General features: G+C 41.7%; 1 protein-coding gene across 1 annotated transcript in view; it reads left to right on the plus strand.

Moving 5' to 3' along the window:
• Nucleotides 1-17172, plus strand: part of TBCK (TBC1 domain containing kinase) — a 297578-nt gene that overhangs the window by 14365 nt on the left and 266041 nt on the right. Inside the window, exon 3 of the mRNA XM_075860593.1 lies at nucleotides 16885-16957. Coding sequence (XP_075716708.1) covers nucleotides 16885-16957 — 73 coding nt within the window. The remainder of the gene's footprint in view (nucleotides 1-16884; nucleotides 16958-17172) is intronic.

Below are 17172 nucleotides of genomic sequence, written 5' to 3' on the forward strand. Positions count from 1 at the left end.
GTTTTTTTAACGGCCATGAAAAACTGATGCAAAATGGATGTCAAGTGGCCATTAAAAACAGACAGACGGACTGGAAATGGATGAAAATTTAGAGACAAACTGATACCAAATGGCCATGAAATACTGACAGTTGATCAGTTTTTAATGAACATTTTTTTTCACTGTCGTGTGAATGTAGCCTAAGGCTATGTTCACACTGAGTTTTTTGGCGCGGAAACCGTCAGAGGCGTTTTTCTCCCGTGAGCGGTAAAACCGTCTCGCGGGAAAATCTGCCTCAAACTTCCAAACGGAATTTTGAGGCAGAAATTCCGCCTGCAAAAAACTCAGTGTGAACATAGCCTAACACTTGCTGTTTTCTAATGATCACTTTTCAGCTTGTGTTATGCACACTAGGGGTGAGTCAACAGTCATCTCATGATTGTAAGGGCCTGTTCATACAGAGTTTTTTTGCAGGCAGAAAATTCTGCCTGGAAAAATCAGTTCCAGTTTTTTTTAAGTGGTTTTGCACCACACGTATTTTTTTACGCGATTTTAGCCCCGTTTTAGCCACGGTTTTTAAGGCGTTTTTTTGCAAGAGACAAAGTGAAAGTCCGCACGCTTTTTTTGCCAAAAAACATGTAAAACAACGCGCCAAAAAAGCGTAAAAGAACATGTTTATTTCCGTCTCCCATTGATTTCAATGGGGTTTTTGAGGCGGAAAACACCTCAAAACAGGGCATGTCGCTTCTTTTTCCTGCAAGCGTTTTTTTTTTTTTTTTGCTGGCGGTAAAAAAAGCCTCCACCTCCCATTGAAATCAATGGGAGTTAGTTTCTGCAGTTTTTTGCCGCTGTTTCCACGGCAAATAACTCAGTGTGAACAGGGCCTTAGCTGCAGGGATATGGTAGGGACACGGCGTAAACACTACACATTTTTCACAACAGATTTCATTGCGGGAAAAACTGCAGCGTAGTACAGTAGCAGAAGGTGTGGATGAGTTGAATAAATCTCATCCACACACAGCGGAAAAAAATCTGACGATAAACTGTTCAGAAATGGACTTGTGGTGTGGCTTATTTAAGCTGCAGCATGTCAATTAATGCTGTGGAATCGCTATTCTTCTGTTGTGGGTTTTCCCCATTGAATTCAATGGGAGGTAAAACCCACAACAACGAGCTATGTGTTGCAACTGTTACGGTTACTTTTATGGCGAAAACGCTGCGACCGCCGCAAAAAATCGCAAATTAAGAAAATTATTATTTATTTTTTTTAGTTAAAATGAATAAAAAAGCTTATACTTACCCCCCGATTGTTATCCTAGCGACGCAATCCTCCTGTTCTGAGCGCAGCTCAGCTTCCAGGACGGATAGGCTGTGTGCTTTTAGGGTATGTTCACGCGGCTTATTTTCGGCCGTGTTTCGGGCCGTAAACGGCAGAAAAATCGGAAGCACAACGCCTCAACATCTGACCATTGATTTCAATGGGAAAACTGCGTTCTGTTCCGACGGGGCGTTTTTTACGCGCCCGTTTTTCAAAAAGCCCGCGAAAAAGTGCATGTCACTCCTTGGGACGTTTTTTGAGCCGCTTTTCATTGACTCTATAGAAAAACAGCTCCAAAAACGGCTGTAAAAAAACGCTAGTTGCTCAAAAAAGTCTGAAAATCAGGAGCTGGTTTCCCTTGAAAACCGCTCTGTATTTTCAGATGTTTTTAAGTTTGTGTGTGCACATACCCTAACGAAGTGTGTCTGTCCTGTGTGTTTGTACCCGTACAGTGACCGGGTGACAGCTCTGTTGTACTGCTGGATGCCTAGATAAGGCAGGAATACACCACTGACCATAGATGACTGGGTAACAAGTGGGCGCGCATCATATCCTATCCATTGTTTTGTTTTTTCTTATACAAATGGTATAAGCGTTATTCCGACCATAGACCTATATTGAACCTCCACCTATCAGAAGAATATGGTTTTCATGATCTCTGTTACACTGGCCTTGGGAACTTGCATACTTGACCACTTCACCATTGAGTCTCCTTGGCCCGGTCGTGCTGAGAGGAGGAATGACTGACTCGGGCCCCCAGTTCTAGGGATCGATGGGGCCTTCAGCAATCATACATTGATCACCGAGCCTGTGTATAGCTGATATAAGAGCTTTGTGGGGAAAACCCCTTTAGGTATGCAAAACCTATATCAAAAGAAATTCCCTTAAAAAAACGAATCCTTTTACCATACAGATTGTATGAGAGAGCGCATCGTAAAAGTGCAGTTTGGATCTAGCGGTCCTGTTGGATAAAGTAAAGGAAGTTTAGCGTGTACAATAATACATTATGTGACTCCCTCGCTGTGCGGTCACCAGTGTTCAGCCATGAAACAATTGCTGTCTTACTGCACACTCTTTGTCTTTAACTTTCAAGAGCTTAAAGTTATGAACTGTTTAAAAGTAATAATAGGGACTAGGGATTGTTCCAATATCCTAGCTATAAATACTATTTAGTGCACATGTACAATGTTTGCAGATCTTCACTATTGCCCGGCTCTGATTTAAATCTGCACTTCAGATACAATGAGTATAAGAAGAGCAAGAGCAGAACAAGATGTACAGTATGTTACAGAGCGGCCAAGACATTATGTGTATTCATGTGTGTTGCAGTTACTCTAAATATGTTTTTTTTCTATATTACTATTGTAATAATAGTCACTCCGTTTCTGTGTTCGGACACTTCTTTCAGCGCTGTCTTGTAACATCCTACAAATATATTTTTTTATTACAAATTGCATTTGGAAGCATTTAAAACTTTCCTCTACCCAAATAATAAAACTTGCATGTGCTCACATCACAAATGTTCCAGTTCTCTTGTGTGCTCAGTATATCACTTGTTAGAGCAGCAGTTTGTTCTCCAGAGCTGCTGTTCTTTCTGTAATCTGCAGGTTAACACTATAATCATACATTTTTGAGATTATGGAGGTCTTTACTATATTATGCTGCTTATATTTTCAGATGCATAAACCCTGTGTTACTATCACTATTAGCTAATTAGCTGTTACACACTTACACAATACTGTTAAAGGGGTTGTCTACCTCCTGACAACTGATGACCTATCCACCGGATAGGTCATCAGTATGTCATCGGTGCAGGTCCGACACCCGGACCCGCACTGATAAGCTGCTCCGGTGGCCTGCAGGCACCGGATGTTGTGGCACATAATACTATGTATGGAGCCCAGGAGTAGTTTGCTCCATACATAGCACAGCGGCCATGCTGCAGAACTGTAGGTCTGCTCCTATTCACTTGAATAGGAGCAGAGCTGCAGCTCAGCCGCTAGTCCGTGGCCAGAGCTAACTGCTTCCGGCTTGTACGTCCGGTGCACAGAGACACCAGACCAGCTGATCTGTGCAGGGCCTGGGTGTCGGACCCCCACACATCATGTACTGATGACCTATCCGGTGGATAGGTCATCAGTTGTCCGAAGTGGGAAACCCCTTTAAAGGGAACCTGTCACCAGCATTTCACCTATTAAACCATCAATTTCAGGTGGTAGTGGGTGAAAAATCATTTCTATATAACCTATAATTGTCTTCTTAGTCGGCTCTGAATCTTTAGTATTCCGTTTTTTTAGTGTTCCCACACCGTATGCTAATGAGCATAAGTATCATATCTTCGTTTGAAAAAAATCATATCTTCAATCCTCAATTCTTTCCGCGTTTACCCCGCCTCCTTACTTTTGATTGACAGCTCCTCGCCTTCCCCCAGCACACACAATCCTGCGCTTTTGCATTGATGTCCTATTCTGGTGTGTGCGTACAACGGGACACTGGATAATTACGATAAAAAGCGCAAAATGTTTGCAGACCGTTATTTACAGTCGGAGGAAGGGTTTAGGAGAGGGGATAACGGTAATGAACTTTTGATAGCAGCGGCCAGTGAGGGATAAGTAAAGTTCAATAGGTGAAATGCTGCTGACCGGTTCCCTTTAACGTATTGCAATAATTAAGTTGTACTTTTCCTGATCTACAACCTGTACTATACTCCAGGGATACATTGACATTTCTGCTGGTTGTCTCAGTAAACAGTTGACAAGCCTGTCTTTAGACACATCTTTAAAGGGGTTGTACAGTATTAGAAGAACATGGCGCCTAACCTGTCCATGGGTTGTGTCTCGTATTGCAGCTCCGCTCAATTGAAGTGAATGGAGCTGAGCACAGTAACACACGTAACCTGTGGACAGGCGTGGTCCTGCTTTTGCATGATAGCAGCCATGTTTTTCTAATCTTGTACAACCCCCACCTTAGACATTTATGTCATATCCACGGAATATTTCATAAATGTCTAATAGATGCAGGTCCCAGCTCTGGGTCATGCATCTATCTCCAAAACTTTTTCTACGGAGTCTCACCAGGCCGAATATGGTGATGGTTTGAAAATTACCTAAATTTAGCTTCAAATTTGCAAAACCAGAGACTGGCGCCACCAGAGAAAGGCCCTTACAGCTTAAAGGGAATGTGTTGCCAGAAAAACATGTTTTTTTTTAAAAAATTAAACATTTAGTGTGTGGGTGGTTAAACATTGTTCAAATTTTATTTTTTTTTTTGCACGAGTCCAGGAAATATTATAAATTATTTCTAATTTATAATACTACCCATTTTTGGTCACTAGATGGAGCTGTTCCCAAAATTGCAGCATTGCAACATTGGGTTAACAGCCCTCGCTCTAGTGAGCTCTCAGCATCCCCCCCTCCTTTATCCTGGCTAGTGCCGGGATAAACGAGGGGTTTGAACGGTGTAACCTCCTACACTGTGTGTCGCCATTTTTTGAGCTAACCCACAGTGTAGTAGGTTTACATACAGTAGTAAACACACACAAACACGAACATACATTGAAATCTCTTACCTGCTCCTGCCGCCGCGGCTCCCTCCGGCCCGTCCGCTCCGTTTGCTGCCGCTGGTGCAAGTGCAGAAATCCGGAAGCCGCGACCGGAAGTAGTAATATTACTGTCCGGCCGCGACTTCCGGTCCACAGGAAAATGGCGCCGGACGGCGCCAATTTCGAATAGGACTGTGTGGGAGCGGCGCATGCGCAGTTCCCACACAGACGCCGTACACTGCAGTCAATGGGACGGGAGCCGTTCGCAGTCCCTATGGGACTGTGGCTGCCGTATTCCATGTCTGTATGTGTCGTTAATCGACACACACAGAAATGGAACAAAAAATGGCAGCCCCCATAGGGAAGAAAAAGTGTAAAAATAAGAAAAAGTAAAACACAAACACACAAATAAATATAAAAGTTTTTAATAAAGCACTAACATCTTTAACATATAAAAAAATAATTTCTGATGACACTGTTCCTTTAAGATCACTTCTGTCAAAACTTCCTCTCCAGCTGCACTTCACAACAAAAATTAATTAAGAAAGGATATAATAGGGCACTTAGACAAAATAGAGAGGAAATCATGAAGAGAGATAAAAGGGATAATAGTGACAACAGAGTTCGATTCATCTCTAGGTATGGGTCCCATTGGGATATATTGCGGAATCTTATGATAAAGAACTGGCCACATTTAACATTGGATAAAAGAATCAACTCAGTAGTAGGGAATATTCCAAGTATGGTCCCCAAAAGGGCCCCTACACTAAGGGACAAACTGGTCAGCTCGGAATTTAAGAGAAATACTCCAGAAAGGGACCTATGGTTGCAGAAACGCCCAAAGGGAATGTTCATGTGTGGCTCATGTAGGTGTTGCAAGTATGTAATGAAATCAGATACTTTTTCCGATAGTGAACACAAAAGGGAATTTAAAGTTTACAATTTCATTAATTGTCGCTCAACTATGGTTGTATATTCCATTACTTGCCCATGTGGGAAACAATATATCGGGAAAACGGAACGCGAGTTGCATATACGTATAAGTGAACATATTCTAGATATCACTAAGGGGGAAATGAAGAATCCACTAGCAGCACACTTCAAGACACACCATGAACAGTCACCTACAGGCTTGAAATTCATGGGAATTTATCAATTATTTGAAGACAGAAGAGGGGGCGATCGGAATCGTATACTCCTACAAAAGGAAACCATGTGGATTTACACGTTGGGTACCCTAAATCCCAAGGGACTAAATAACGAAATAAAGTTTAATATGTTCCTTTGAACATTGTGTTGGGAGCGGCTTGATTGCTGCTGGGATGGCTGTTTACCAGTATCCAGAGCGGTCTCCACTCGCCCCCTATCACTACTACCTCCTTCTCTCCTGATGATATTAGGCCATACATCTGATCTTTTCTCTATATTAGTAAAACCTTTTCTCTTCCCTCAAATTCCTAGAAAAGAATAACAATCTTGGGTTGGAGGAATGGAGATTCTATTTAAATATCGCTCCTTTCCACCCCTCTCTCTTAATATACAATCAAACATGGGGTTAAAATGGGGGGGGGGAACAAAAAAGGGAAAAAAATCAAATGGTTAATGTCTGTTCCCAGTGGGCAATATAAAAATTGGATGGTGCCAATAAATGGGTTTAATTTTGTTTCCCTGTGGTCCCTTGAAGTAAATGATGATTCCAGTATAGATGAAATATCTTTATCTAAAGGTTCTATCCCTGGGATGTGATGAAAATAATGGAAATTTAGGAGATAAGTATGCTCTTGGAATATGGAATAATTAAATCTTGGGATATATCGATGGCTCTATTTCTACCTTTGTAAGTCCTTGCATCAAAAGATTATGAAGTCATTAGACTATATTGTTGGGGAAATAATTCTCCCCTCTTATAAGTAGGCACCCGTTGTAATGATTAGAGAATATCTTGTTAGTTCCATCCATATAGAATTGTGATACAAACTAAAATCATGCATTAAAATTATGTTATCGGAGGAACTTTTCACCGGTAAATTAGCAATATTATTGCGGATACTCGGGGTGGGTGGGGACGCGGGTTCCATTGCCTTTTCAGGCATGGGACCTGTTTCCCTGCCCTCCCTGAGATACTGTATAGATTTATTTATAAATTTATAAATTTATTTGTGCATAAGTGGCTATATAAATAGTGAGAATTTAGCTATATGGTTAGAATAGACTTTTGGGGGAATTCTTTTCCTTGTTCCCCTACGGGTCAGTAATAACATCTAAATACACAATGTGTTGCAAATTTATTATAAGAATATTACGCTGTCCCATGCTATTAGTATCGGACTCAATTGACTATCTGAACTACTTTGAAGACATACCACTGATCCTCCACCACTGTATTAAATATAATATCTTATAGATATAGATTCACAATAAAATGATCTATCTATTTGTTCTGAATGAAACGTAAAAAAATATTTTTAAAATGAAATATAAATTACAATTAAATGTACTGTGTAAAGATAATTGCATATAATCTATACATATATAAAATAAAGCCTCTTGCAATCGAGGAACCAATAAAGAATGTTGGGACACTATAAATACAATGTCTTTGGCTACACATGCTAAACGGCTCTGAGGAAATCCTGTTCAGGGATGAAACGCGTCAGCTGACCTAATCAAGCTGGGCAGGTAGTGACGTCTAAACCTGGCCCTGCAAATCCCTGACTAAATTTGGAGACATCATATGGAAGGGGATACCATGTGAATTGGAATTCACCTTACTGCCGGCATATGCTCTTGCCCTCCCGGACCTTGTGCCTCTTGGTGTACGGTGTGGAATAAGTGGATACACAGAAGAAAATAAAAAGTCATCTGACGTTGCGGTGGAGCTTTAAGGGTGTTGAGAAATATTTGACCATACAGCTTGGAACTTACCTTTGGAAAGCTTTCCATTCCGCCCGTGAACTGACTGCTCCCGCACATGGATCACAGATGCTCACCGGAAAATTAGAGGTAAAACGCAAGTTACCATATAAAATCTTGGAAAATTGGTCGCTTTTGAACAAAAAGGATCGAGTGGGATATATTCAGACCTTTGGGTCTAATTAATAGACTGCCTACTACTATTGATCCCCTTCAAAATCCAAGGTCGTATTAAATAGGAGGGAAGAGTAAAACAACAAAAAAATCTGCCGTTAAATTAGCTTATTGGTTATGGGATGGCCAATCTCCCAGGACGGGAATTACACTATATAGGGAATTACACTATATAGGAGATTCTTATCCCCAAAAATTATTTCTATCTGTTATAAATGGGAATGGTGGCCACCTTGAGGATAAAAAATACATTTTGTTAAAAAACGCAAGTGTGAACACAACCCAGCGATTGTTCCAAATGAATTGTCTGTCCCTATGCTTAGGGAGAACATATGTATATTTATCATATAAGTGATTTAATTAATATATGAAGGTGTATTAGATCACGTTATCCTTTCCTGGCCAGGAGATTTTTTAAAATTTTGTATATATATATTTATATATCCGGAAATATTCGGAGGTTTAAATAAAAATAATTTCTTACAAATTTCTATTTACCTGAGAGTGCTTTGATATATTTCTGGAAAAAAAATTTTTTCTTTTTTGTTTTGTATATCTTTTTCAGAAATGGCACCGTGCTATATGTATATTGCATTTTTGGGTATGTTTATTGGGTATGGTTTAGCCATAACCAGTTTATTTTTTATGCACTTCACAACACCTGGGGTAGCTTCAAAGTTTAAGAAGCACTGGTGTAGTGTCTTGTGTAAAGTCTACATGACAAATTATATAAGCAAGCTCTGACATTTTGTCAGCAAGTTGATTTCAGCTCTGAAGCCTTCAGAATTTGGGTTTGCAGATCTGTACTATGTGTGCTATAATGTAAAGAAGTTTATGGAGATCATGGAGGGTGGAAAATAAGTTAGGTGACAAAATACAGTTGGACATTAGTAATGTGGCAACTATCCACACTGAGTTCTGTAAACGGCCACATAATATTCCTAAACAACAACTGAAAAAGGAACCAAAGACTGATAATCAGTGTAAAATTTGACAAGACTGATAAGTCAGTAAGTGTAGAAATAATACCTGAAGTGAAATAAATATGCTTCAAGTTTAAATGTTACCAACATGAGTTAAGGTACCAGTTCAACCAGTTTGTATCCTGTAGATTGCAAGTTCTTGGATCCAGGGTCTTTTAACCAAATAATATTGTTAACATTCATTCATTCGCCCTCTTTTCCTGCCGTGAAGTGTTGACTTGTACTCTATCTTTTGGCTGGCTAAAAGCCAACATCCTTGTTAGGCAGTGTGGCTCGAGACATAATTTCCCTATTGCAATATTGCATTTAATCTGATCTTACTAGAGGGAATAAACCTCAGTAGCCACTTCTGGTCATACCTGTATTATTACATGTCAGCCATTCAAATGCATGGATGAGCTTGGTCTCCATCCTGGCACATAGAGTGGTGTGCCCACCAGGGGACCCCGTCTATGATGTCTTTATGCCCTTAGAGGGCATCTGAAAAGGAGTTTTCTTCATTAGACAACTCCTCTTATCTGTTATTTGTGCAGAACAATAAACCTGTAATGTTTTTCCTTTTAAGATTCGGTTAGGCCCCATGCGCACGACCGTATTTTTGTCCACCCGTAAATACTGGCGTAAATACGGGTCCTTGGTCACACTTATTGGACCCGTATTGCACCAGTATTTACGGACCCGTAAATACGGGTCCGGTGTCACACGTATTCCACCCGTATTTACGGGCACGTTTTTGGCTGCAAAATTGCACTGCACTAATCGGCAGCCCTTCTCTCTATCAGTGCAGGATAGAGAGAAGGGACAGCCCTTTCTGTAATAAAAGTAAAACAAATTCATACTTACCCGGCCATTGTCTTGGTGACGCGTCCCTCTCTTGACATCCAGTCCGACCTCCCTGGATGACGCGGCAGTCCATGTGAGCGCTGCAGCCAGTGATTGGCCTGTGATTGGCTGCAGCGGTCACATGGGCTGTAACGTCATCCCAGGAGGCTGGACTAGAGGAAGAAGCAGGGAGTTCTGGGTAAGTATGAACGTTTTTTTTTTGTTTTGTTTTTTTACAGCTTTATCTATATCGTGATCGGTAGCCACTGTCCAGGGTGCTGAAACAGTTACTGCCGATCTTTAACTCTTTCAGCACCCTGGACAGTGACTATTTACTGACGTGGCCTAGCAACGCTCCCGTAATTACGGGTGCACACACGTAGTCACCCGTAATTACGGGAGCCCCATAGACTACTATGGGCTGCCCGTGCCGTAATTACGGCCTGAAATAGGACATGTTCTATCTTTTTCAACGGCACGGGCACCTTCCCGTAAGCATACAGGGAGGTACCCGTGGCCAATAGAAGTCTATGGGCCCGTAATTACGGGAGTTTGTACGGTCGTGTGCATGGGGCCTTACCTAGTGTAAATTCTGACCAGGTGATAGTCCTAGATAAGTTACAATCTTTCTTTATATTTATTTAAAGGAGAGGACAATAGTATGGGGGACTAACTTATTTATTATGGAAATGTAATTAAAAAGGACCTGTCACTAGGTGATAGATGTTGAAATTGTCTACTGACATGGATAGCGCTGTCTACCTGATTTCTTTTTTTCCTGGACTCCCCCCTATTCCAGAAATATGGCCCACTGTTGTGTTGGCTCCCTCTATGCTAATTTGCTGTAGTTAGACATCAGGTCATGAACTACCCTCAAGCTGCCTTGCGATGGTTGGTCAGCATCAGAGGCAGAAAAGCTAGCTCCACCCAGTTGGCTAACTACAGCAAATTAGCCCATGGGGAGCCAACACAACAGTGGGCCATATCTAACCATATTTAACCAGTTCAACTTATATAACTTGGTGACAGGTCCACCAAATAAATGAATGTGCAATGCATTCGGAAAGTCTTCACACCCTTTTTTCAATATTTTGTTATGTTGAGGCCTTTTGCTAAAATAATAAAACAATGCACGTTTTTCCCCATCATTTTGCACTCAATACTCCATAATGTCAAAGTGAAAACCGAATGTTCGTAATCTTTGAAAAGGAAAAACTAAAATATTGCATTGACATAAGTATTCAGACCCTTTACATAGCACTGCCAAAGATGCCTCAACTAACTGCCACCAGTCTTCTTGGATATGATGCCACAAGGTTTTCACACATGGATTTGTGGATTTTCTGCCATTCTTCTCTGCAGATCCTCTCAAGCTCTGTCAGGTTACATGGGGACCATCAGTGGACAGCCATTTTCAGGTCTCTCCAGAGATGTTCGATTGGGTTCAAGTCCGGGCTCGGGCTGGACCGCTCAAGGACATTCACAGAGTTGTCCCTAAGCCACTCCTGTGTTGTCTTGGCGGTGTGCTTAGTTTCATTGTCTTGTTGGAAGATGGAGCTTCAGCCCAGTCTTAGGTCCAGAGAACTCTGGATCACGTTTTCATTAAGAATATCTCTGTACTTTGCTCCATTAATTTTTCCCTCAACCCTGACCAGTCTCCCTGTCCCAGCCGCTGAAAAACACCCTCAAGGCATGATGCTGCCACCACCATACGTCGCTGTAGGGATGGTATTGGTCAGGTGATGAGCAGTGCCTGGTTTCCTCCAGACATGACGCTTAGAATTGAGGCCAAAAAGTTCATTCTTGGTTTCATCAGACCACAGAATCTTGTTTCTCACAGTCTGAAAGAACTTTAGGTGCTTTTTTTGGCAAACTCCAGGCGGGCTTTCATGTGTCTTTTACTTAGGCTAGTCTACTTTCTGGCCACTGTGCCATAAAGCCCAGATTGGTGGAGTGCTGCAGTGCTGGTTGACCTTTTGGAAGTTTCTCCCACCTGCACACAGGATCTTTAGAGCTCAGTCAGAGTGACCATTGGGTTCTTGTTCACCTCTCTCACCCTTCTCCCCCGATTACTTAGTTTAGTGGGGTGGCCAGCTCTAGGAAGAGTCATGGTTGTTCCAAATTTCTTCCGGTTAAGAATTATGGAGCCCACTGGGCTCTTGGGAACTTTGTGCAGCAGAATTTTTTTGTACCCTTCCTCAGATCTGTGCCTCCACACAATCCTATCTCTGTACTCTACAGGCAGTTTTATTTCTCCTCATGGCTTGGTTTTTTCTCTCTCAGCTGTGAGACCTTTATATAGACAGGTGTGTGTCTTACCAAATAGTGTCCAATCAAATGAATTTACCACAGGGGGATGAAACTCATCTGAGTGGGCTCCAACCCAGTGGGCCTCCCACACAGTATAATGACCCCTTAGTGGCCCCCACACAGTATAATGCCCCTATAGTGCCACCCCACATACGTAGTATAATGCCCGTAAAGCTGCCCCCACACATTATAATGCCCCATAGCTGACCCCACACAGTATAATAACCCCTTAGTGTCCCTCCCCATAGCTGCCCCACAGAGTATAATGCCCCTACAGCTGCCTCCACACAGTATAATGACCTCATAGCTGCCCCCACACACAGTATAATGCCCTTTATAGCTGCCCCACACAGTATAATTCTACACACGGTATTATGACCCCCCCATAGCTGCCCCCACACAGTAAAATAGCCCCCATAGCTATCCCCACACTGTATAATATCCCCATAACCGCCACCTCACAGTAAAATGCCCCACAGCTGCCCCCACACTATATGATGCCACAATAGTGTCTAATAAAATACATACTAGCCTATGCCCGTTCTTTACGATGGGTGGAGGAGATCCTTCTGCTCCTCCGGTCCGTACAGTGTGTGGCAGACATGCGCAATGACGTCACTACATCGTGCCTGTCTGCTCCGATCCGCTCATGGCAAAGTGATTGCTAAAGCAAAGAGCCGTCGGCTCCTTGCTCCAGCATTGATTTCAACTGTATCTGCATCCTGAAGACCCAGATACAGTTTAAACCAGGACATCAGTCAGTGGTTTGCGGCCTCCTGGAGGTCTTCACAGGGCCCCCCAGGGGGTCACGACCCACAGTTTGGGCAGCCCCCAGAGCTAAATTTCAAGTGTCATAGCAAAGGGTCTGAATACTTATGTCCATGTGAAATTTAAACGTTTCAGTTTTAATAAATTTGCAAAAATTTCTAAAATTCTGTTTTACTTTATTATGGGGTAATGAGTGCAAATTGATGAAAAATTGTGCTAAAATAAAAAAAATTCAAGTTTTTTCCCCAACATAACAAAACGTAAAAAATGTAGAAGGATCTGAAGACATTCCGAATTCTCTGTATTTAGTCTGTCTTGAGAAGTTATACAAAATTTTGGTGCGGATCTGTATAACAACCTTTGTGTTTTTATCTATACAGTCATTACTCTTCTGTGCTGCCAATAGGTTTTATGTATTCCCCCAATGACAATGATATTTAATAGCTGTATAAAGCCCTGGTTACATGTCCTAAAATCTCTGATTTTTATTTAGCATTCGGACATACGTACAGATAATTCAAGAAAAAGATGTTTTTAATAGAAACACTGGAGATTGTGTCACTGCTGTCACTATCTGTCCTGACGAAAATAACACATACAAGTGTTTGTTATAAGCTATACACTGAGAAATCCCAGCGTTTTCTAAGGCTGGGGGGACCTGTTAAACTGTAATGCGTCTGGTCTATGACCGAACCATGCTAGGCCTCAGCGAGAACACAGTGTCCAGTGCTGATGTGAGTTCCTTCTCCCTGGGAATGAAATCTAGTAAATTACCTGTAGTAAAAAGTTTCATTGGAATATATATTTTCCAGATTTCAGTGCGCCGACAATTCAGGATGTTTGGATGACCTATATTGCTTATAATAAATTTCTTGAAAGCGTTCTATGGTTTGGGAGTTTTATTTTCTAAAATAACAGCATGTCTGGTTTTGCTTTTGATTATTTACCATTCTATATGTCCGGGATGCATAAAAAATAATCCTACGTCTTCTTTATGGTTAGGTATGCATGATTAACAATCCCTACTCCGCAGCAATGTTGAGATCGCCTGGCATGTTACAGCTGCCACAATGTTACAGCTCTGGGCGCTCAGGGCACTTTGTAATATGGGCAGTCCCCCTGTTATTTACTAGACGTTTAGCAGTTGAACTTCTTGCTTGGCCATGCAATGGTGATCTGAGTTTTTGTAATTTGGTACATCTCATTGTGATATGGGCCGTGAAAACGAGCGCCGATCAACCAGGCAGTTTATTGATCTGCACTCGTTTGTTCCTTTCACAAGTTGCTATGATAAGTAATGTATGAGGATGAGCGATGGTTAATACGATCGCTGCTCCCCATACATTTCTATCATGTCAGCAATTTAGACGGTAGATGTACTGTCGACAACGATAATCTTTCTTGCGGCATAAAACGCTCGTTCATCGGCTGATCGTTGCCTTTATTACACAGGGCAGTGATCGGAACGAGCGTTCACATGAACGCTTGTTTGTCTGAGTATTGGCCCGTGTAAAAGGGCATTTAGCTAAGAATCAACAATGTACCTCCAGAGAGTTATTTATTAAATTCTGCTCTGCTATATGAAAAAAAGTCATACATTTCTACTTCTAATTTCATTAAAAGCCCTTTTCCCACCATAGAAAGTGATGGCATATCGCTAGCTGACTGGCAGGAACTTTAACATCTTTATCCTGCCCTACAATGCTACCCGCTGTAAAGAGAACGTCAGCACAGCCACCTTTACTTGAATAGAACTGTACTACAGTTTCCTGCACAGTGGATGGCCGGGTGTCACGATCCATGGGTATGTGGACCCACTAGGCCGCACCGCCGTAACGGAGTAGCATCTGGCCAAACAGTCTATACAAAGTCCTAGTACAAGAGTAGCTGTAATAGTCCAGACAGTAGCAGAGGCTTAGGCACAGATGAAACTTGAAGGTAGATAACGCCACACGTGGCAGATCACACCAGACGTGGTGTATGACAGCAGGTGTGACAGGTGGCACAACACGACTCCAACACTCTATAAGGCGCAGGAAAAAACACCACATGGGATACAGGTAGCAGGATACGGGAACACTGGGAACAGGAGAACGCTAAGGGACCATTTGCTAAGACTAACATGGGAATACACAACTCTCAGGCAAGGAGTGAAAGGGCAGAGCCCATTTTATAGTCCAGGGTGATTAGGGTTGATTAGTGATATTTTTCATGTGCGCGCTGGGCCTTTAAGGCTGGGCACGATCGCACGCACATCCTAGAGCATACTTCAGAGCGGAAGTGAGTGCTGGCGTCTCCTAGGAAGGAGATGAGTCTGCCGTTGCGGACGTCGAGGGGTGGGTGGGAACGACGGGCCACGGACGTTACCCTGGGAGTGCCGCTGTGCAGGTAAAATGCTGAAGGGCTCCGGATCGGCAGGGGTCCCAGAGTTCCCATCCTTATAGCATATCCTAGCGATATAAAATTACAAGATGTTAATACCCCTTTTAATATTTATACAAGGTGACTGTCTGAATAGATGAATTGCGTTGGAAAAGTAATTGATTGAGCGTTGCCCAGCGTATATGCAGAACATAACCACTACAAATAATGTGAACACAGCTTTAGGTAAATGTTTAAACTATTCCATCTTTTTAACAGCTTTTAAAAATGAAGAATAATTTCTCCTATTACTAACAGGGGTGTAACAAGTAACCATGGGGCCTTTATCCATCAGGACGTGAAAAGACTTTTGAATATTTTGGACTTTATTCCCTGTCTTTTTTTTTTTCTTCATTCTTCCAGTACTCTGCTTTTCTTCCCACTTCCATCATCTATAGTGATCACTGCACATCACCTTTTGGGAGGAGGTGGTCCCCTTGAAGGTGCATTAACAGGCTGTGATGTGTGAATTAACCCTTGGTTACCGGGCTTCAGAGCACCTGCTACACTGGTTGTCACATCCTTGCACCTTATATGACAGTATTTGGAACCTTACCTTTGTTTTGAGAATTCCTGACTTTAGTTTGTAGTACTTTACCCGTTGATGGTATAAAAATTCATATAATTAATCTGTAAAAAAGTCAAAACATTTTCAGAGGTCGAATTATATGATAGAATTCCATCAGATGCAGACGAAAACTAGAAAAGGAAAAAAAAGGTAAAAAAATTGGAGGCTGGAATTTGTACTATACAGGATTGTTTTCTTATTGCTTTTTGTATTGATTTTAGTGGTAATCTAATAATCCAGAAAATCCTTGGTTTTCTGCCTATCAGGATATTACTTTAGTAAGAAAACATTCCGGTCTCAGTCTGTTTTCCACATAAAATCTACTAAGGTGAACTTAACCCTAAAGACATTTTTCTGCACCTCCTCAAAATCTTGAAAGGCTTTTCCATCTCTTGCTCTGCCGGGCATGCAAGACCAATACAAGTTTCCAAATAAGTAGGTCCGATTTAGCAGTTCCTTATTAAAAACTGCCGGACAAATTTAGGTTCATTTGTATTTGGAAATCATTAAACACACTTAGGCTACATTCACACGAGCGTGTCCGTTTTGTGTGCGCAAAAAACAGAGCGTATTTCCTGAATTTCATGTCCGTGTGCCATCAGTGTGTGTTGCGTGTGCCATCAGTGTGTGTTGCGTGTGCCATCAGTGTGTGTTGCGTATGACATCAGTGTGTGTTGCGTATGACATCAGTGTGTGTTGCGTATGACATCAGTGTGTGTTGCGTATGACATCAGTGTGTGTTGCGTATGACATCAGTGTGTGTTGCGTATGACATCAGTGTGTGTTGCGTATGACATCAGTGTGCTTTGTGTGTGACACGCGTTATTCACGCCCGTGGAAGCTCGCTCTTTCTTTTTTTCTTTTTTTTTTTTCCTCTGCATTTCTTAGCAACTGATGCGTGAAACACAGACTGCACATGGATATCGTCAATTTAATCTGATTAACGTTCACGGCATTGCCAGGTGAAATATTGTCTTCCGCCATTTTCTACTTTGACTTGTAGGAGGGCACGTTTTCCTTCTGTCAGGTTATATGAACTCATTATACAAATGTTAATATTTGATTTATTCTCTGCTTACTTCCTCAGAGAGACTGGTGGTTGTAGCTGAACATTATGAAAAAAGTCTTGAAGATTTGCTACGGGGCAGGAAGCCTATGAGGTAACGTCTCCAGCCAGGACATCTTGTTTGTAAAAATTGTCAAACAAAAACAGATGGGCAGACTGCAACTTGTTCTGTATAGTCACTAAAAATGGAATGGAAAGACATTATAGGTTTAGAAAACATTGTACTTTCCTTTCTAGATGCTCGAAGCTATATAAACTCTAAATAAGAGATATTCTACATACAGTATATACATATTGATCTGCATATTG

This window comes from Rhinoderma darwinii, chromosome 1 (genome assembly GCF_050947455.1).
Source record: "Rhinoderma darwinii isolate aRhiDar2 chromosome 1, aRhiDar2.hap1, whole genome shotgun sequence".
NCBI classification, from domain to species: domain Eukaryota; kingdom Metazoa; phylum Chordata; class Amphibia; order Anura; family Rhinodermatidae; genus Rhinoderma; species Rhinoderma darwinii.